This window comes from Histomonas meleagridis (genome assembly GCF_020186115.1).
Source record: "Histomonas meleagridis strain 2922-C6/04-10x chromosome Unknown contig_92, whole genome shotgun sequence".
Lineage (NCBI taxonomy): Eukaryota > Parabasalia > Tritrichomonadida > Dientamoebidae > Histomonas > Histomonas meleagridis.
Genome location: NW_027150925.1, coordinates 97671 through 120332, shown reverse-complemented (window position 1 = coordinate 120332; position 22662 = coordinate 97671). Strand labels below are relative to the sequence as shown.

The 22662-nt window shown below is 29.1% G+C and overlaps 5 protein-coding genes across 5 annotated transcripts; 1 reads left to right on the top strand and 4 right to left on the bottom strand.

Annotated features, from left to right (window-relative positions):
• Positions 1 to 4725: 4725 nt before the first annotated feature.
• GO595_009645 (uncharacterized protein) lies at positions 4726 to 5049 on the bottom strand (the record flags this gene model as incomplete). Its single annotated transcript, XM_067923353.1, has 1 exon — positions 4726 to 5049. One exon carries the CDS (start codon positions 5047 to 5049, stop codon positions 4726 to 4728), a length of 324 nt encoding a protein of 107 aa, XP_067770173.1.
• Positions 5050 to 5228: 179 nt separating this feature from the next.
• Positions 5229 to 5678, top strand: GO595_009644 (60S ribosomal protein L27a; the record flags this gene model as incomplete). Its single annotated transcript, XM_067923352.1, has 1 exon — positions 5229 to 5678. One exon carries the CDS (start codon positions 5229 to 5231, stop codon positions 5676 to 5678), a length of 450 nt encoding a protein of 149 aa, XP_067770172.1.
• Positions 5679 to 10755: 5077 nt separating this feature from the next.
• GO595_009643 (Proteasome/cyclosome repeat family protein) lies at positions 10756 to 13326 on the bottom strand (the record flags this gene model as incomplete). Its single annotated transcript, XM_067923351.1, has 1 exon — positions 10756 to 13326. One exon carries the CDS (start codon positions 13324 to 13326, stop codon positions 10756 to 10758), a length of 2571 nt encoding a protein of 856 aa, XP_067770171.1.
• A 2243-nt stretch (positions 13327 to 15569) lies between these two features.
• Positions 15570 to 16745, bottom strand: GO595_009642 (histidine acid phosphatase; the record flags this gene model as incomplete). The annotated part of the gene is made up of 1 exon (XM_067923350.1): positions 15570 to 16745. One exon carries the CDS (start codon positions 16743 to 16745, stop codon positions 15570 to 15572), a length of 1176 nt encoding a protein of 391 aa, XP_067770170.1.
• Positions 16746 to 19568: 2823 nt separating this feature from the next.
• Positions 19569 to 20087, bottom strand: GO595_009641 (transglutaminase domain-containing protein; the record flags this gene model as incomplete). Its single annotated transcript, XM_067923349.1, has 1 exon — positions 19569 to 20087. One exon carries the CDS (start codon positions 20085 to 20087, stop codon positions 19569 to 19571), a length of 519 nt encoding a protein of 172 aa, XP_067770169.1.
• Positions 20088 to 22662: the final 2575 nt, after the last annotated feature.

Genomic DNA, 22662 nt, shown 5'->3' with positions numbered 1-22662 from the left:
GAACGAGATTACTATGTTTTCTTCGACTTCTTTTCCTTCTTCGTTTTCTGGGACTTTTCGGTTGGCTTATTTCTTGATGTACCTCTTCTGATTTCTCTTCTTCTTCCACGTCTGTTTGGTTATTCGGGATTTCTCCTTGAAAGCTTTCTTCTTCGATACTGTCTTCAATTTCTGTTGATGTTAATGATTCTTCGCCTTCACTTTCATCGGTCTGGACGCCTCTACCTTCATTCACGTTACGATTCCTTGGTTGTGGGTTGATAGCATTCCAGAAAAATTTTCATAGAATGAATTAATGTACATTCACTGCATCTTTTACATGTTTCTGAAGTAATGATTTCATTATTATTACATAATTTTAAGATATCCGAATAAGTTTCGAATGGTATTGCTCCAAGAGATGAAATAACAATGATATAGTATTTAACTTTAATTTGATAAGTGTCAGTAATATCTTGAATCAAAGTTTCATATTTCTTATTTTTAATGTAACGACTATAATTTAATGAGTTGGAAATCTCTTCGTCTGGTAATGTGTTAATGTTCGAGATTTCACCATAAGGTATAGTTATTTCGATTATATTAAGATTGCCTTTTTTGTCATCCAAATACCATATGTCTGGTTTAAGTCTTTTAGATCTATCAGGTAAATGAAAGTCATTAATTTTAACTTCTTGTGATCTATGGAAAATAAATTTAGATTTATTTGATTTTTCGATAGATTTAATAATAATTTCACCAACATCATTGTGTCTTCGAGTATATTTGGAGTATTGAGGAACACAATGATTTAGAATATGTTTCAGTGATTCAATCTCGTTTTGGTTTCTACAATATGGGCAAATTTTGGATGTATTTGGATTCTTTTTACTTAAAATTTCCTTAGTAGGTAAGTTATTACATCTTGCATTGATACAAAAACGTTGAATACTATCTGAAGTTTTTCTTGTATAGGTACCGAAAAAAGAGTTAGAGTATTTAGAGTTTTCAAGAGTAAAAAAAGAGTGACCATGAAGTTTAAATTCTTGAAGTTTATTAAGATGACGTTTTTGAAGTAACGTAATTAACGATCTGTTAAAATTATTGATCGAGTTACATTCAATAATTTCATCATTATCAAGATTCTTCATGGAAAGAGAGTTATTATTAAAGTTGATACCTATATTTAATTTACGTGATGCATCGATTGCTCGAATGAATAAATTATTAGTTTTATTCTCTGATTCTTGTGCTATTTGGTTTTCATATTCAGTGATATTGTTAAATCTTTGAGGAACTTCTGAGATAATTATTCTTCTAAAAATTAATTTCATCTTCTGCCATTTGTTGTATGAAGTGTTTGACTGTTTCATTTTTCGAGTAAAATAAAGATAAATAATTTTTAATTTGTAAATAGAGATATCTTTCTTTAAGAGAAGGCCTTCCAAGTCCTCCATCTTTCCAATTACAATAAAAAGAAATGTTTAGGTGTACTATTGCTTTTGATATGATTATTAATTAAGTTTCGAATTATTTGATCTAAGTGTTTAAGTTTTGTAAGACTAATTTGTCCATTTATCATAATAAAATCTAATTGTGGAATTATAAATCGTTTAAGAGCATCTAATTTTTGATTTAATCTTAGTTTTGATTCACCAATTAATTCGATTTTCCTTATAACTTCATTAATAGTTCGATCTGCGAATTTCATACGTTGTCTTTTTAGTAACTGAAATTGCTGAACCTAGATATTGAATATTAGCTAAAACATCATTATTTTGGATTGGGACATTATTTATAATCAAAGGTTCTTGTAAAGGAATTCTACGATTACCATCTAAAATGTATGAAAATGATTGGCATTTTTGTGGTGCTAATTGAATTTTAGCATAATTACAATATTTTGTTGTAGTATTAATTAATTCTTCCATTTTTTTCTCGTTCATCTGAAATTAACATTACATCATCTGCATATACTTGGATTCCCATGTTAATATTATCATTTAATTCTTGAATATAGATATCTGTTCCTTTTCGTTCTTCATTAATCTTTCTAATTAGAGGTTCGAGACAAAGATTAAATAAAAAGAGGCGATAGAGGGCATCCTTGTCTAACTCCTCTTCTTATTCTAATATCATTTGATTTGATTCCATTGATAACAATGTTTGTGGAAATATTTTGATACATAGAATGAATAATTTCGATTATATTATTGTTAAAAGCCTAATTGTTTCATATTATTAAAGATAAATTTATGTGGAATTGAACCGAATGCATTAGCAAAGTCTAGAGTTGTAATAATAATATTCCTATTTTTCCTATAAGCATCAGATATTAATTCATTGGCTGTGACTGTATGTTCAGTGCAACCATTACAACCTTTAATGAATCCTTTTTGTTGTGGTGAGAAAATATGTTTTGATTTGTTTACTATTTGAATACTATCTGCTAATAATGTAGTAAAAATTCTGTAAATTGTATCTGAAATACTTATTGGTCTCCAATTCTTTGGTATTGATGGGTCATCTTTTTTGAATATTAAAATAGTTTTGGATTGTTTCCATTGTTCTGGTATTTTTTGAAATTTAATAATGTTTTTTAATAATTAGAGATAATAAAATTGCTGTATTTTTTGGATTACTTTTCCAAACAGAATTAGGAATTCCATCTGGACCACATGCAGATAAATTGTCTTTAATTTTAATTGTATTAATGATATTCTTTTCATCTGTAATATAATCAATAATAAATTTGTTGTCTTCATTAGATAAAAGTTTAGGTAGATACCATGTATCATCTTCTATAATATGTTCTTTATTAGCCCATTCATTATTAAAATGTTTTTCAAGTTGTTCGATTGGTATATTACATGAAGGTGTTGTATTGGCTAAAAGTTTCCATCGGATACATCTTTTAGGATCTTCATCATAAAATTTACGTAGTTTTTCACTTCCTTTTATATCATTTGGGTTTAATTTATCAATATAATTTCTAAGTATTGTTCTAATCCATTTAAATCTTTCTTCACGATGTTCTTCGTCTTCATTAATTAAATTATCTATATCTTCAACTGATCGAATATTAAATATGTTTTTTTAAATCATCTTCACTAAATTTACTTAATGATTTGATTAAACCTTCTTTAATATTAGCAATAGCATTTAATGCGTTTTGGTTATTGTTTAAATCTTCTTGATGTGCATTAATAATATCTATGATTTTATAAATGTAATCAATAATTTTATCGATTTCAATAATTTTATTTTGATATAAGTATAGTTTTTCTTTTCTTATGATTTGTTTCTCATCGTATTTAATATTTATTTGATTGAGATTGGGGAATGTATTTGTTAATAGCTTTTGAATTCTATGTGTTGTTTTAATTAAAAATCCATCCATAATGTTCCATGTAATGTTATCTTTGTCTAATAAGAATTTAGCTTCTTTGATAATAATATTTTTTAAATAATTCATTGATTTTCGGCTGAATAGATTTTCGCTTTGTGCTTTGTTTAATCTTTTGAAACTAACGTTTTGATTTCGATATTTATTTCTCCATTTGTTACATTTGTCATTATAAAATTGAAGTTGGTTATTGTTTAACATTTTAACTGTGTTTTTGGTATTATGATTTAGTTGTTTTTCTTCTTCAATTACTGATGAATTAGATTCTTCCCTGTTTTGAGTTTCGATGTTTAATGGATGCAATTCTTCGACTTCTTGAGTTTCTGATTCTTGTTGACTAGTTTCTGTTATGTCTTTAGTCTCTTCTTGATTTATAGTTATATGCTCATTATCTGAAGAAGATTCACTTTGTTGTTTTTCAATAGAGCTATCTTCTTCTGAATCTTTATAATTTTGGCTATTTGCGATTTCAATTTCTTTTAGTGAACCATTGATTATTTGAATTTCTTGGATATTATTTGGTCTAGAACCTCTTATTGTTTGTCTTGAATTGATATGAGTTTGGGAATTATGAAGTCTCATAGCTTGGACTGAACTAACTACTTGTTCCCACATATTGTACATTTAAAAACAATCTCTAGGTCTTAATAATTCATAAATTGTAGGTAATGTAGTATTTTTCTTTAACATAACTCATAATTAACCCCCAAAAAGGGCCTGCATCTTTCCCCGCCATTTGAGGTCCTAATTTGTTATAAGTATTATTTGTATGATCATATTCATACCACTCAGTATCTTTTTCTAATAAATATCCAATGATTTCTGATGATAGACAATTGTGTTTTTGATATTGTTCTTGATGAGTATTGAATAAATGTGAATCAATTTGTTGGTGATGGTTGGTTCCATAATTGCAGTTATGATATTTACAACAATAAATATAAGGTTGTGGGAACCAGTTCCTCAGAATCATAAGCTGAATTAAATTAAGTTCCATTCTATCAAAAAATCTGAATAGTTGTCAAAAACTGATTGGTTGAGCGTATCAATGTATTCTTTAAGTTGCTTGGTATCTGTGATTGTTTTGAGCTTGTTAATAACTTTATTTGAAATATCTTCTTGTTCATTGACTTTATCGACTGTCTGAATGTTAACATTAAATTGAATCGGGTTTTTCATCGTCGTCGTCTTCTGGATTTCTAAGGAATTTATCTGTAGATTCTGAAAATTGATCGTTTTGTGGCTGAATCTCGCTGCTATCCGTCTCCTCAAAAGAAAATTCAGAGGAATCATCGGAATCTTCAGAATTTATAAGATCAGGGTCAGAAATTTCCGGTTTTCTAAGAAAAAGTCCTTTGAATAGTCTCACATTTGGAAGGTTTTTTGAGATGGTCAAAAGCGGTTTTATCAGCGGCGTAGATGATGTCTTCTTCCAAAGCTTCGGGGCTAAGTTTTGGAGATATCGAAGCTCCTAAGGGTGTAGAATGTGCGGGAGAAGGAGTAGAGTCAACTGGGGTAGGTAAAGTCAAAAGATCTTCTGAATCATTAGATGATAATCGATCTCGTGGATTTAAAATTCGTATCCCTCCTGGCTGAGGACTTCTGTTTCCTTCCTGCGAGCACGTAGCTGCATTTTCAGGGGAAAAAAACAAAAAATGATCCATTTTGCTTTGGATGGGGCTCGAACCCACGACCTCAGGATTATGAGACCTGCGCTCTGCCGATTGAGCTACCAAAGCCTGTTTCCCTCACTTTAATAATGTTATTTAGTATTAAACAGATACTTTTATTGATATTGAGCATCATCAAACGGTTTTGGGAGTTTGGTCATCCCTTTTGCTTAATGCCAACTCGCTTTAAGAAGTCAAGGAAACTTCGTGGCCAAGAATCTATGGGTTACGGTCGTGTTGGAAAACACAGGAAATCACCAGGAGGTTGCGGTAATGCAGGTGGTCAACACCATCAAAGAACTTGGTTCGATCGTTATCACCCAGGTTACTTTGGAAAAGTTGGTATGCGCCGCCTCCATATTTTCAAATGCCGTGAATGGGAACCAATCATCAATATTGACAAACTTTGGACATTAGTCCCAGAAGAAGTTCGCAATCAAGCTGCTTCTAAAAAGCAAGGCGATGCAGTTCCAGTCATTGATTGCGTTGCCAATGGTTATTTCAAGGTTGTTGGCCGTGGCGAGCTTCCACAAATTCCATTAATAGTTCGTGCCAAAGATTTTTCAAAGTCAGCCGAAGCCAAGATCAAAGCAGCTGGCGGTGCATGTGAAAAAGTCAAGTAAACGCATAACTTATATCTAATCAATTTATTAAATCTTTTTTAAATAATTTCCAAATAACATTTTGAGATATCAAATTACTAAAACATTGATGGTAATATCAATACTGTATAATTTCCGAATATTACTTTAGTATTTCAAATTCCATTGATAGACAAAATGTAAAGATTTAAACGTGCTCTTGTTAGAACACTAACTTTTTGATTTCAAGAACGATTAAAATGCATAGAAAACAAATGCCAGTTCCTCGCTGATCTAATGGATGGCCAACAAAGCATTAACGAATTTAATTTAAACTTATTACAAAAATTACAAAATATAATTATAAAGCTAAGTGCAGAAAATATGGAAGAATCTATCCAATCGACAATGAATTTGATTGATTTTGAATTACAACAATCTTTTATTATTATCATATGTCATATGGTATTTACATCATTTATCTCACGAAAAAAAGAAGAAGACATATATTTTCAATTTTTAAAAACTATAGAAGAAAAAATTAACTCCAAAAACAAAACAAAAATAAATATTTTTTCTGTTTTTTATCTATGTATTCTCAAGTTTAAAATACAAGAAACATATTATCTTATTGAAAAGCTGATAGAAAAAGAATTAATTAGTTCTAAATTATATTTATCATCACCATATTTTGCACATCGAATGACTCAAGAAGAACTTCGCACTTCTTATAAAGAATTGAGTTTCCGTGAATATAAATTATGTAGATTATTTTTTCACGATCGAAATAATCTTCAAGAAGATAATTGGAAACTTCAAAAAGAGTTAGTTCATAATGGAGTTAATCCATCAGAAGTATTAACAGCTATTCGAAATAATGATGTAGAAAAACTTCAAGAAATTACATCACGAGAAAAGTTTAACTTTAATCAAATTATTGAACCTTCTATATATGAAAGATGTTCTTTTATTACAGATGATAAACATCTTCCGACATTAGGTGATTATGCTGCATTTTTCGGCTCTATAAATTGTTTCAAATTCTTACAAATGAATGATCCTAATTTTACATGTAATGGAAAATATGCTGTTGCAGGTGGAAATCTTGAAATATTTCGTTTTTGTAGACAAAACAATTCATCGTTTTCTGGTTCGCTTAATGCAGCAATTGAATTCCATCAAAATGATATCTTTACTTTCCTTTATGAAAATCGATTGGAAAATTTAACGAATTTGGTAAGTGAATGTATAACTTATGATAATTATGAGATTTTATCATTCTTAGAGAAGAAAAATGTTAAAATTCCAAATTATATTATAAATGAATCTGCAAATATTGGAAATATTTTCCTTTTAAAACATTTCCATTTAAAATATAAATTACCGAATGAAATTTTAATTTTTGCTCTGAAATCTGGAAATATTGATGTTGTAAATTATGTTTTAGAGCAAAAAAATGTCGATTTAAATGCAAAAGAAATAAATTCTATATGTTTAAAGTTTGTTTTATAATTTTGATATTTTTAAATAAAATTTGGAATTGATTTAATTTGTTTACAACTTCACTCATTTTGGCTTCTGAGAATAATTACACATCGATAGTAAAATTTCTTGTTGAAAATGGTGTTGATATAAATGCTGCATCAATTTATTTATTTTATTTAAAAATTATTCGAATAATTTGATAATTGTAAATAATATTTGGAATTTAATATAAATATTTTTTAATGGACTTATTATTGCATCACAATATGGGTATATAGATATTGTTAAATTCCTTCTTGAACAAAATGATATTGATATAAATTGCGAAACTTTTTATTATTCTAATATAAAGTTTATTCTACTAATTTGATATTTAAATATAATTTATGGTTTTAGTTTTGATGATTTTATTCTGCATTAATATATGCAGCTAAAAATGATCATTTTGATATCGTTAAATTATTACTTAATCATGAAAAAATCGATATTAACATTAAAAGCATTTCTTTTACAAAGAATTTGTTTCTATTTATATTTTAATGTTTATCTAAATTTCATTTGTTACCTTTAATCATATGCTCTAAAGGAAATGTGGAAATTCTTAAGATACTTTTTGATAAGTTTCATATTAATCCAAATGCAAAATATGTTCAACAAATTTATTTAATTTTTCATATCAATATTTGGCGTTACTTATAATTTATTAAAAATTTACTTATATATTCATGTGGTAAAGATTCCACTGAAATTGTTGAACTTCTTCTTGAACAAGAAGGAATTAATATCAATTTTAAGTATGTTCTTTGATATTTGTTAATGTTTACTTTTAAAATTTGTTATAACAAAAATTTTTGGAGTTACTATCAAAATATTATAACAGCATTAATGAAAGGATGTATGAAAAATAAAATTAATAATGTAAAATTACTTCTTAATCAAGAAAACATTGATATAAACATTATGAACATATATTTATTTTATTTAAAGATTCATAATATAATTTGCAATTTCAAAATAATATATAAAATATATTAAATATATTTAAAAATGCTTTAATGATGGCGTGTGAAAATGGAAATTTGGATATTGTTAAATTACTTCTAGTGAAAGGATGTAAGAATATTAATGCTAAAGATAATTATTTTATATATTTTGTGTTTGTTTAAATTAAATAATGTTACATATAAATATTTGGTATTTCATTAATGATTTTACGACTGCGTTTATTTATGCATCTAAAGGAGGTTCATTAGAACTTATAAAGTTTCTTATGGAAAATGAAAAAATTAATATAAATAATCAAAATATTCATAAATATTATTTGACGTTTAATTAATCAAATTTTTATTTAAATTAAATATTTGGAATTATTTCATATAATATGAAACACCACTTATCTCAGCAGCATCAAATGGTCATTATGATATAGTAAGCTTTCTTCTGGAACAAAAGAAATTAAATATTAATATTAAAAATGTTAAATATTTATATTTCGAAATGATGTTTAAAAAGAATAATTGGAATTTCCTTCGAATATAAAAAACAATTTTTATGATTGCAGCAGAAAAAAATCAAATTGATTTATTAAAGTTACTTCTTCAAAATAAGAAAATTAATATTAATACTAAATCGATATATTTATTTTATTTGATGTTTCTTATAAAAATATAATATTTCATTAAATTGTATGGGAAATATTTAAATTATTTAGTACTGCACTTATATTAGCAGTTGAAAAAGGTTTAACTGAAATCGTGAGTTTACTTCTTGAACAAGAAGGAATTGATGTAAATGCAAAAACTATTTATTTGTTTTATTTTTGGTTTGTTTTTATGATTTTATCATGTTTCACAATGATATTTAGTAATTTTTCCATTTGTTTGTAACAGCGCTTATTATCGCATCTCAAAATGGTTATACAGAAATAGTTAAATTACTTCTTGAACAAGAAGATATTGATATTAATGCTAAAGATATTTATTTGTTTTATTTAATATTTATTTTAATAATAAAGAATTTCAAATGACTATTCGAAAATTATTTTGATCATTTAATACAGCACTTATAATAGCAGCTGAAAAAGGTTATATTGAAATAGTTAAATTACTTTTAGGAAAAGAAGGAATTGATGTTAATATAAAAAATTTTTATTCATTTTATAAGAAATTTATTTTGATAATTTGAAATTTTAAAATAATATTTGGAATTTACTTAAATTATTTTTCACAACACTTATGATAGCATCTTTATGCGGTTATACAGTAATAGTTCAATTACTTCTTAATACAGAAAATATTAAAATTAATGCTAAAAATATTTTACAATTTTTGTTGATGTTCATTTTTATAGTTTAATGTATTATAATAATTTTTGATATTTCTATAAATTACCCGAAACAGCACTAATGTTAGCATCAATAAGAGGTCATACGCAAATTGTTAAAATGCTTCTTGAACATAAGGATATTAATGTAAATGCTAAAAATGTTAATTTGTTTTATTTTTAGTTTAATTTATACTTTTTTTATTTATAAATTAAATTTGGAATTTTTTTAAATAATTCGAAACAGCACTTATGTACGCAGCAAAACAAGGTTATTTAGGTGTAATTAGCTTACTTGTTGAACATCCTGAAATCGATGTTAATGTTACAGATGCAGATTTAATAAATTTTTTGTTTTTATTAATTAAATAGTGTTTCAAAATTATATTTGGAATGCATTTGAATTATATAGAACAGCATTTACTTATGCATCTCAATGTGGTCATCCAGACGTTGTTAGTTTATTAAAAAAATATATAACATAATATGAAAATTAATATAATATAAATAATATAATAAAAAACATTTTAATTATATTTATGGTTCTGTGAAATTAAAGTATTTATTCTTATCTATACTATTGATGTTTTCTTTCACAATTCAATGTGAAATCATTGTGGAATATATCTTATAAGTTATCAAGCTTTAAATAAAGTTATAACTATTTTGATTTCAGACATTTTCTAATCGAATCTAAACTACCATTCGAACCATTTAAAGCAATACCATTAAAGATATATGCATTAAAATGTTTAATATACTTGAACCTTTGTCACAACGGATTTGTTTTCTGCATATGTCAATGCATTTAATATCATTACTATTCATGAAATGCGTTCAAATTGGTAAAAATTAACCTTCGATGTAATCATTATTATCAAAATCTTTTTAATGGCTTTTTATTCAGGAAATTCTCGAGTCCATTGATGGTTGATAAATCTTTACTTCGACATTTCCGTATTTTAAGTTGTTTAAATTCGGTTTTATTCTACGTCATAGTGGAAAAAATATGATTAGCAATAAATCAACTTGAACATATGTCTGATGTTTTAATGATCTTACTAAATGGTATTAGTAAAATTAATTATTCTAATGTTATAGGTACAATAACATTTCGAATATATAATTCATATAACTAATTGAGTACTAATTTCACTAAGTGAAAACCATTTCAGTCTCAAAACACTGTATATCTCCTTCCAACATCACATAGCAAAACATTAAACATAATACATATTCTTCATAATATAACACAGTCATTCGCAATTCATTTCGAATTAATATTAAACATTATGGATATGAATTCATTTATTTATTCATCCTCGTCTTCCTCTTCGTTTGTCGCCTCTTTCAGCATTACGAATCCGTGGAACACCTGACCCGTAATTGGTTTATATCTTTTATTAAAGTTCAAGTCTATTCCTGACAATTGGTTCAATGTAACTCTCGACGGGTTCTTTAGCACTTCTATTTCGTCATCTTCGTCCTCTTCTTCTTCTTCTATTTCCATTTCCTTCTTAATATTTTCTTCTTCATTTGCAGCCATTTTCTTTGTGATTGATAACACAGCAGCTTTACCGAGTTGAATTTCTTCTTTTTCGCTATCGAACGACGGCGGGTTTGCGTATAACTTTCGACTTCCTCTACTAAGTATTTCCCAGTCGACGATGTTTAAGTTCTTATCCAATCCGATTACTGCTGTTGGATGAAAAGCTAAAGGCAACATCAATGCCAACGGGTGCCAATAAAAGTAATTACAGAACAAAGCTATAGCAACTGTTGCGAGAACAGAATTTTCGCCACGTAATGAGTTACAAGAGATCACCACGTTACGTCCGCCAGCATTTAATATGCCATAAGCTAAACACATACCAAAGACTTGTAAATCATTTCGTTTCTTTGTGATTAATTTCCTTAGATATGCTCTGAACTCTTTCGTATACGGAACAGCTTTATCACTTTGCTGTTGTAATACCATCGCCATTGCGATCATTGCGCTTTGCTTGACGAAGTCTTCTAAGTCATTAAGTAATGGCTCGAGTATATTAATAGCTTCAGTCATCCCTGTGCCTGCACAAGCTATACCTAACGCTAAAGCTGCGCCACTTCGTACATGTGGATGATAACTTTTCGCTAATAAGTCGACCATTCCTGGAACTTCTTTATAGCTTCGTGATAATACAAATCCGACGCCTATAACTGCAGCTCTTCGTACGTCCGGATTTACGTCACTTACGGCTAAATGTAATAATCGTTGTAACGCAGTATTAGATGCAGTACCGACATAAGCTAATGCTGTTACCCAAGCAGCACTTTCACGCATTAATGGAATACGACTTTGTAATAACCTTTCGACTAACTTTTCACTCTTTTCTTCTAAGCCATACATCATTAACGCTAAGCCCATTGCACAACCTCTTGTGATTTTTTCATGTTCTGTAGTCGACGCTAATTTTTCTAAATCATTTAATTCGTCACATTCTCCACATCCTAACATTATCATTCCGATTGCATAACCTGCCGCTTCTCCTGCTTCTGGTGATGGTGATAGTGATACTTCTTTAGCTATTCGATAATACTCTTGGTTTTGTGACCCCATAGAGATCAAACCTAATGCTAAACATCCGCCATGTTTAACTACAATCGATTGTGAGCTATTCATTAACGTCGTTATCTTGTCGAGTACTGTTTGATTCCATGTATAATTTGCATAGATTAATCCTAACGCAAATAACCCTCCGCCTAATGCATATTGTGGAGTTGATTTATTTAAAAAGGATTGAAGCACTTGTAACGCGGCCTTCAAATGTCCAATATGAATTGCTCCGACTGCTGCTATTGTCATAAATAATGCCCAATTCTTACCAGTAGAAAACCATTGTGTATTATTACGATAAAAGTTATCATCACCAGTGCCTGCATACATAAATGAATAAGCCATAATTACTGATGAATGAACTAACATGCGCGAATTATTTAATGTGTCTTTTAGTGCAACAATTACATGAATGTCTGTCTTGTTGTTCTTGAATAAAAATTGTAAATATTGATCTAATAATACTTGACGACAGATAATGTTCTTTAACGTGTCGAATTCGGGATCTTCTGGTAATGAACTATTAACTTCGGAAATGAATTTTTGTGATGCATTCTCAGCTAACTCAAAACCAATTTGATACGCTAATAACGTGTGGTCATCAACATGACTTTGAATTAATGCAGTAAGGAGATCAGCAACACTTTTTGGCTTTTGAAGTGCTTGATATAATTGTGATAATTGAAACTTGTTACAATGACTTTGGGCAAAATTAACAAATTCTTGAAGAAGTTGTTGTCGATATGATGAATCTGCAACTGTGTTCATGGTTAAAATTATGGCATGTCCAACTAATGATGGTTGAAGTTGAATAGAACGTTGAACATAGTCTAAAAATCGTGTCTCAATGGCTATGCATAAGCATTGTGATATTTTATTTTGTTGAATTAAGTCATCTAATAAATTTTGGATAATTCTTTTGAGTGCATCTAGTGGTGTTTGACCCGAATTAATAAGCTTAATATACTCTTGAATGGATTGGGATACAACTGTGGACGTATATTCGGATTTATAAGCAGGATTAAATTCTTCTTCTGCTAGTATGGCATAATGAACAGCTTCTGCAAGATTACCTAAATGATAAAACATACGAGAGACAAGTAATGCTGCATTTTTATGTGCTACAAAACTTTGATCTTTTGCAAGTTTTATCAAAAGTAATTCTTGGTCAGCAATTAATGGCCATTCATTCTCCATAATTTGATGAAGCATCTGGAGACCGTAAATCCTAAGATTAATATTTTTTTCATTCAACATTGCAAGAAAAGCAGGTGCTGATCCCCACATTTTTTTTAGGTAAACGAGTCAAACAAACTTTCTCAAAAAAGTGTTACAGAGAAACCGTTAATATAAGTAAAGTTAACAAAACACGTTTAAAGTATTCAAAAGTCATAATATTTTTATTAGTTATTAACAAACAAAGGAATACACACTTAAAATTGCAAATTAAATCAATTTCCAGTGGACCGGGATTCCCAAAGAAGTGGAAGATTAGTAGTAGATGGACTTGTTGCGGAAATATCTGATATTGTTGTTGTACTCGTTTTCTGTTCTTCTGGCCTCTCAGTGAATTGAACAAATGCCTTTATTAATTTTTGATGACTGTGATGATTTCCTTCAATTCTTCTATACAAAATGTCTTTGATTCTGAGCCTTTCGTCTAATAACACATTTTGGATTGATTTCCTTTTTTTAGCCAATTTAGAAAGCTCGCCTGTTGGATTTTTTTCTTGTATCATATTCTTATTTTGATGATATATGTACAAATGATCTTCATTTTTTATTCCATAAAACAAGAAAGAAAATGCTCGTGATAAAATGATACCATTAAATATTAGCTGATGTGAATCTTGAATATTAAGAACATCATTAAGTTTTCCTATGTTGTCATTACCGAAAACTTCTATTTTTATTTCGGTATTCGATGGCATATCATGAACATTAATCTTAATCTTGTCCATTTTTGATGAATGAAGTGGTTGATCAACTTCATTTTACGTCGGATAACTTTTGAATGCGTTGGATTCATTTGAATTTCAAAGAAGCCGTTGCAAACAACACAATCAATATGAAAAAATAACTGCTAAGAAATCGATGTTCACTATTGAAACAAGTTTTTCAAACCAATTTGTGTTCAAATTCGAACCCACCACAGAAATTTGGGTTTTTTATAGAAAGACGAAGAATTTATCTGAAATTTCAATTCGTGTAATCAGCAGATTCCATAAACAAAAACGAAACATTGCTCAGTGGTCTTTCTTGGTGAATTTTATCTTATCATGTAAGTCCTTAAAAAAATTCGCCTTTTAGGACAGGACATTATTAAAAATGATAAATGAAAATATTATTTTAAAACATAAGTTTGTTTTGAAATTTAAATCTACAAAATTATTTTTAGAATAAAAATCCAACAATTTAATTTTTTGTTTTTTCTCGAAAGACACCTTCTTTAAATTAATAAGCAAATAAGCAGATTTTAAAAAATATTTATTAACAAACAAAATCTATTCAAAAAAGGAACTCAGGATGTAAAGTTAAAAAATGGACTGTCTGTGTGTGTGGCAATTGGTGAAATTAATAATAAAACTTTAACTTGGAGAACAAGATTTAGAATGTCCCAAAGCGTAATAATTAATGAAAGTGCTTTGTTTATGGTTTCACCAAACCTAATAGCAACAATGGCATAGCCAATTCCAATTATGCCGCTTCCAGGAATTCCAATCACAAAAAAGAAAAACACGAAGATAGTAAAAAATTGAAATATTATCAATGCCTTATTTTTTGTGCCTTCGCGTGCTGCATTGTAAATAGGGAAATATTGTCCATAAATTAGTGAAACTGGACATATGATTAAAATGAAAAATGAAAGAATTATCTCGCGCCATCGGTAAATTAAAGATGAATTGATTTTATTGGAAAATATTTGAGCTATAAACATTAGAAGTATGCTGAAAAAGAAGGAGAAAAAACTAATCAAGCAAAACTTGACTGCATATGAGTATCTTTTTGGAATATCATGTGAAATGTTATGATAAACAACTGGGAAGAAAAAAGGGAAATTTGGTTTTCTACTTTGTTTAATTTCTGAAACATGAGCTGATATATCTTCATCAACTAATTCACTATTAAATACAACAGGATCAATAGACATATCAAATGGATTTGGTAGTAAAGACTTTTCGCTTTCAGGTATATTTTCAGTCATTCCATAAGTTTGGTGTTGGGGTACCCCTCGAGCAGGTCAGCATGCGATAATTTTTTAGCAATTGAATAAAATCATCTGATCAGAAACAATTTTTGTAGTTAAGATGATTAAATACTATGAGCTCAAGTTCATACGTTTTTGTTATAAAATTTTCTTAGAAATGAACATTAAATTTCAATTTCCATACATGAAAATTTTTTCCAATAACTTTATAAATCCATCAAATGATGAATAGCAATTACAAGAAAATAAAAAGTTTCACATTTTCTATAAAAGAAAAAATTTATCAACAAATTAAATTTGATTAAAATTAACAAATGTTCATTTATTGTGCCTCTTTACAATGGTCAATCAGTGGCTCCATCATTGATCTAAATGCGTGCATATCATATATTGTCTCATTCGAATTCATCATTGGTATCACCAATGGATTTCCATTGAATGAGAACCTCACATAATATTTCTGATCCTTTTCGAATAGCTCAACAGCTATATGAGATGCGTATGGTGGTACAGAGTTAACGTTCTGTCCTAAAGCGGTTAACATTGCAACAACCGACGTATCGTGTGCTGAGTGAAGTGCGAACTTCACCGGTGAAACTCCGGAAAGTGCCTCATCGATGACGCGGAAAATTTCCCTCATTCCAGTGGAGAAAGCAATTCCACGTGTTTTGTTATTATCACCGCCGTAAGCTCCAAACATAAAGCTACCAGAAATGGTCCGACATTTGGAAATCATTTGAGAGGTAACACTTGGACCTATTTCACGTTCATCACATGATAATGTATTGACCCAATCGCAAACTTTTTCAAGAGAACTTCTGTCGGTAATGCTAATGTCAAGATATTTGCCTAGTTCGCCAAACATTTCTTGTCCTTCTTTAAGTTGATTCTTAAATGAATCCGTATTTAAAAAATCTGTTTCGAGTTGCTTGATTTCGGGACAATATGAAGAGGATGGACGGAGAACATCATAGGTGGATCCAATAATGACGGATATTATTTCATCTGGACGGGCTGGTGGATATAAACCATTAAGAAATGAAATTGCACTTCTGTAGGTACGATCATATGTAGTAGCTCGAACAAACATTTCATCTGGATTGATGTAGTCGGTACTAAGGAATTTCTTGTCAACCAAATATTTTCGATATGATGCGCCAAGTAGTTTGTGTTGATTCATACCTTCTAAAGTGAGTTCGCCCACAGCACAACTTGGAGGATAATCTGTTAAACGAGGATCCATTAGATGGCGAATTCTTCTTGGCTTGTTGAGATTTGCAACGTTTATACGGCCTGAAACGGCATCATCTGAATCGCAATTCCATTGGCCTCTTTGTGTCCGATTTAAGAGGGCATTTAATGGTGATCTAGCACCATGACGAGTTAAAACTTGAATTTGAACTAGCTTATATCCTTCTGGCGGTTCTGGTGGAGTCGATGTTGATGCTACACATGTTTGATCAAATGAAAACGCAAATGACAACAGGAAGAAAAACATCTTTGCAAAACGGTTATAAAGAATTTTTCTGTATCGATAACCGTTGATCTAACGGTGGTTAAAATTCAACATAAATAAACGTTTTTTCATGGATTTGCTTTCTCAACTCAATGCAGCGTTTAATGAAAAAGATAAACAAATTGAAGAATTAGAAAATAAAATTAAAGGTATTACAAATGAAATAGCAAAAAATATTGATTTGATCCAACAAAGGGATGAAGAGATTTATCGATTAAATGAAGCATTAAGGCAAGCTAAACAACAAAACGAAGCATTAAAAAGTAACGAAGAAAAAATAGAATTAAAAACAAAACGAATTGAGGAAAGATGTCATGAACTTGAACAAAGAATATCAGAACATTTGATCGAAAAAGAAAATCTTCAAACAGTTTTAAACACATCTAAATCAGAATTAGAATCTACTCAAAAACAATTTCAAGAAAACCAACGGAGACTACAAGAAGAAGAATTTAAACGAAATCAAGAATTAGAAGAACGAAAAAATTCACTTATTTATTCAATACAATCCAATGAGCAAAGTATATTAGAGCTACAAAAAGTTGCCAAGCAAATGCGTGATACCGTTTCTGGAATTCTAAATGAAATGTATTCCAAACATAATTTAGAAATGAATGAAATGAATCAAAAAATAAAAGAACTTGAAATTTCAAATGAAGAATTAATTGAATCATTACGTGATGCCCAACAACGTAATCGATCTGAGATCACTGAAAGGGAGAAACAACTTCAAATATTAATGGAACAAAAAGCGCAAATTCAAGAAGAAGAAAATATATTAATGAAATCGAAATATGAAAAATTAATAAATGAAATTGAAACAAAACAAAAACAGAAGAAAACACTTGAAACCGAAATCGAAGAAATTATAACATTACGAAAATCACGTGAAGAGGTGATAGAACAACTTCGATTACGATATGAAGAAATCGAATTAAAATCGAAGAAGCAAAGAGAAAAAATAATGAAAACAAGAAAAGAGCAGAAACAAGAAATAAATTCTCTTAAAGAAAAATTGGAACAAGCAAAACAACTTGAAAAAGAACAACAACAAAAAATACAACAACTTCAAACATTAAAATTTAATGGGCAGAAAGAATATATTAAAAATAAAGAACTAATCGAAGAACATAAAAAGAAACTTGAAATAGAAGTTAATAAAATTAAACAAAAAACAGAAAACGCAATAATAAAACTTCATGATGCAGAACATATATTAGAAGAATTAAATGAAAAAGAATTAAACCTAAAAAATAGAGCAAAATCAGCTGCTGAAGAATTACAGAGACAACATAACGAAGCTATGCGAACAAAGAAAATTGTTGATGAAAAGAAAGCAGCAATAATTGAAATAAAAACAAATATCGCAAAGATTCGCGCGGAAAGAAAAATGAAAATTCAACAACAAAATAAAATAACAGTTGTTGAAATGCCATCAAAACAAAATAATGAAATAAAATCTGCAACAAACATCGAATCTGTTTTTGAAATTCCAAATCCTTCAACAGATGTATTCGAGTTATCGCCAATAAGTTCAATGAATGTAAAAGATGACGACTCAAATGATGAAGTAATTAATGAGTTAAAATCTCAATTGGATGAAATGAAGGAAATTTATAATACATATTTAAACCAATTAAAACAAAAAACAGAAATTTATGAAAAGGAAAAAGAAGAACTCGAAGAATTAAAAGAAAAAAACATTAAACTGAAAGAAATGAAAAAGGAAATGGATCAAATGAAAGAAGATATAAACAAAATGAGACAAGTGAGACATATGTAAGTTTGTTTATGTATTAAAATATAGAGTTAATAATCATTTAAATGTTTTTTCATATATAGAATTGCATGATCTGATAAATTGTTTTAATAACATTGAATTGTAATGTTAAATTTTCATAGCTTTATTCATATCGCTTATAAGTATGCGCCAAATGCATTGCTAAATATACTGTATAGTATTGAGAAAGGTTATGCGTTATAATAGGTCATGTCACGATATCACATGATTTTTATAAAGATAGTCAAGAAAAGGGATATTTCCGATACGCAAACTATTTGGCATCTACTCAACAGTCGTCTCCATTTGATTTCATTTCCTCATTTTTGGCAATTGCTTCTTGTAGTATCTGATTAAACTCTTGTTTTGTTGTGGCGTTGTTTAATTTGTCGATATACTCTTGTTGCAAATCGCCCAAATTCTCCAACTTTCCGATGTCTTGTTGTATCGTTTCTTTTTTGTCTATTTTTATTTCTTCATTTTGTGATTGCGCTTTTGCAACAATTTCATTTAATTCTGCTACTGATTTTGCATTTGTTATTTGCGCAGTGTAATCCGCTTTGTTTTCTTCACCCAAAAACATTATCTCATCAATTTTATTCTTTGCTAACGCTTTTTTTGCTTCTCTGTTTTTGTTTGATGCAGCTTCTGCACTTGAAACAATTTCATTTAATTCTTTTGGAGATTTTGCATTTGAAATTTTCGTAACATTATCCGCTTTGTTTTCTCATCTAAAAACATTAATTCATTAATTTTGCTCGATGCTTTCGCTTTAAAATCACCAAGGAAATCGTCGATATCAGAAAATGCCTTTTTCCCACATAATTGAATTGATCCCAATTTGTCTCTGCATTTTTCGTATTTAATATTCTTTACATTATAAAATGTGTAATCACCAATAGACGTAACGCCTTCTTCAACCTTAAGATCTGTAATATTATCAAAGAAGTTCTTCCACGGAACAAGTTTTTCACTTTCGAAATTGCGCATTGGACCATTTCCTTTAATAGTAAGAAGCCCTTTCTTCAATGTCCATCTAAGATGCTACCAGAGTCTGTCGCTTCCATTTGATATAATATTAGCTTAATTTTAGGTCCAATAAGTTCATGTTTCTTATACTTATAGTCATAATCAGTCATTGGTAAGCCCCAATATAATTCGCCACCAGTGTATTTATATTCCTTCTTGTGATATTCAGCTTTGATTCCCATTAAGAACAATCCTTCTCGTGAATTTGTGCTGTCGAATGCATACCAATCTTCCCCAAGATGGACCCAATTGCATGCGTGTTTACTTGACGTCTCTCCAATTACAGAAAAGCCTTCAACGCCTGCGCGATTGAAGAAGAGTGTTGCTAGAGCTGAGTAGCCTTGGCATACAGTTTTATTTTTGAAGAGTGCTGTATAGACTGAATTTCCGTTTTGAGGTATCCCGGCATATTCAACATTATCACGAATCCACCACCACAAAACAACTTGTTTTTCGTAATCGGTGTGTAGATCATTGTCAGCACAATACCCGGTAAAATTACCTGTTGCAAACATTCGATCAACTTCTTGACGAGAAATACGTTCATGGTCATGAGAGAAGCTGTATAGCCCATGTTAATTGTGTAGTAACCTGGATATTGATTATATTGATGTTCAGGTTGGAACCACTGACTCGAAAGTGTCGAACCATTACCAGATACTTTTAAATAGCTATAATATGACAAGTCAACTTGTTTCATACATGCGATTGAATCATTATATGCTCGTGTGAAATATTCTTTCCAGTAATCTCCGGCAACACAAAAATCTACTCCTTCAGGAAGGTTTGTCAATTTAGCATGCTCTTCAGGAGTCATAGTGAGAGTTATTTTTACATTCATCCTCCATGTCACCAAGTTTCGAAGGAGAAATTCTAAAATTTCATCATACCGATCATGTATATAGTTCAGAATGAGAAAATTATTTTATTCTTCGCGGCCTAGGATGTCTATTGACCATAAATCTTCAACAGTATAATTAAGATTTATAACAGAATGAGCATGTGTTGGAAAAATTATAGATGTGAATATTATCATAAGAATTTTCGTAATCATAGTCAGAAACAATTATAAATTTGAACAATCTCGATTAAATTGGTTTCAAATTCTGAGGTTTTTGTGAGAATTTCTTGACAAACAAATTTTGCTGGTAGATCTAGCGTTTAGATTCTGAGACCATTACTAAAAAACAGTTTTTGTGTGCGAGGTTTTCGTGTGATCTACGGCTAATTTAAAACAAGAAGGAATTGACATTAATGCTAAAGATATTTCATATAAAATTAATAATTTTTTGTTTCATAATCATACTTTATAATTATTCAAATTATTTAATATAGTACTTATTGAAGCAACTCAAAAAGGTTATAGATATATCTGGAATTTATTTAAATTATGATACACAGCACTTATTTGTGTATATGAAAACGGTAATTAAATTACTTCTTGTACATAAAGGAATAGATATTAATGCTAAAAATATTTCTATATTTTATTTTGGTTTTATTTATGCATTTTTATGTCTTTGAATGTTATTTGAAATTGTTTAAACTATTTAAATCTGCGCTTACAATGCACTTAAATTAACTAAATCAGGTTATGTAGAGATAATCAAATTGAATACAGAACGCAAATAAACCGAATTTTAAATGTTTCAAAATGTATGTTTCATTTTCAAGAAAAATAAATATAACAAAATATAACAAAATTTTCTAAATTAAATCAACTTTGTTTATATTTTTCAAATTTTACTTAATGAATATTATGTTTTTATTAATTCATGTCACAGTACATGAAAAACTTCAGAGTACTTTTCTCGACTTAACAGAGAAAGTATTTGATACAAATCTTGAAAAATTTACTTCAATAAATTTTGTTCAAAAAGTTTATTAACTTTGATCGTTGTTCAAATTATATAGAAAAATCATCTTTGAATTATCTTTAATTATGACAATGGCATGAATTGGTTAATTCGATTTAAAAAGTTACTAAAACTTATTCAAATTATTTATTGCATTATCATCGATGAAGAATTTGTTTCTGAGCCTTGTCAATGTGTTGCCAATTTTAATAACTTTGATTGAATATATAATGACAATATAAATTTAGTATGGTCATATATATTTTTTTGTTATGTAAATTATCTGGAGAAATTAAACTCGAAGCAAATGTAAATTTAACACTAGGTGAAGGGAAAGGAGGTGTACATCTTCGATGGGGTAACAATTCAAAACCCGACCACATATTTTATAGAATATTTCAGAAGTCCTCTGAAAATGATGAATGGCAAACTGTAGGAACCCACAAAAAAGACACATTTATTAATGTTTTGAATATTTATCCAACAAACAGCACAGAAGGTCAAATAAGAACGACTGCGAAAAGTTTCCCCACTTATAATGTTACAATGAGTTTTGCAACTGATCCAAATGGGCAAGAATATATATATCCTAAATCTGCCTCACTAAAATCATGGATGGAAGGAGGTACTGTTGATGGGATCAATTTCTCACCAATAGGTGTTGATATCAATACGAAGCAGCAATTAATGAACATAACACTTAAATCAATTGACGAATTTGAAGTTACAATTAGACAGAATCCATCGTGGATCTATCAGTTTGATGTTATTGTCCATGGTTTTTGGGATGCCAATGCTAACTTTTCTTTATCAACAAACAGTTCAAATACCACAATAAGAGATTATATTAATCGAGGTTATGGATTCATTGCAGGTCATGATATTTTATGTCTTGCATTTGTTAAAGATAAAATTGAACCCACTAGTTTAATAGCAATAAGAGATCTGTTTGGCATTAAATTACAACCAATTGATAACGGTAAATTTATGACCATTTATTCAACAAATATATCAATACAAAAAAGAGGCAACATCCTTAAATATCCATGGGACATTGATGGTGAAATAAATACTACATATGATATATATAATACACACACAACAAGTAATGCAGCGATTGGAGATGTTTGGTTTTCATTAGGTAATACTGGAGTACAATTTGATGGAGAACTTAAACATAATTTTTATCTCACAACATATAATAATACTGCGATGATACAACTAGGTCATAGTG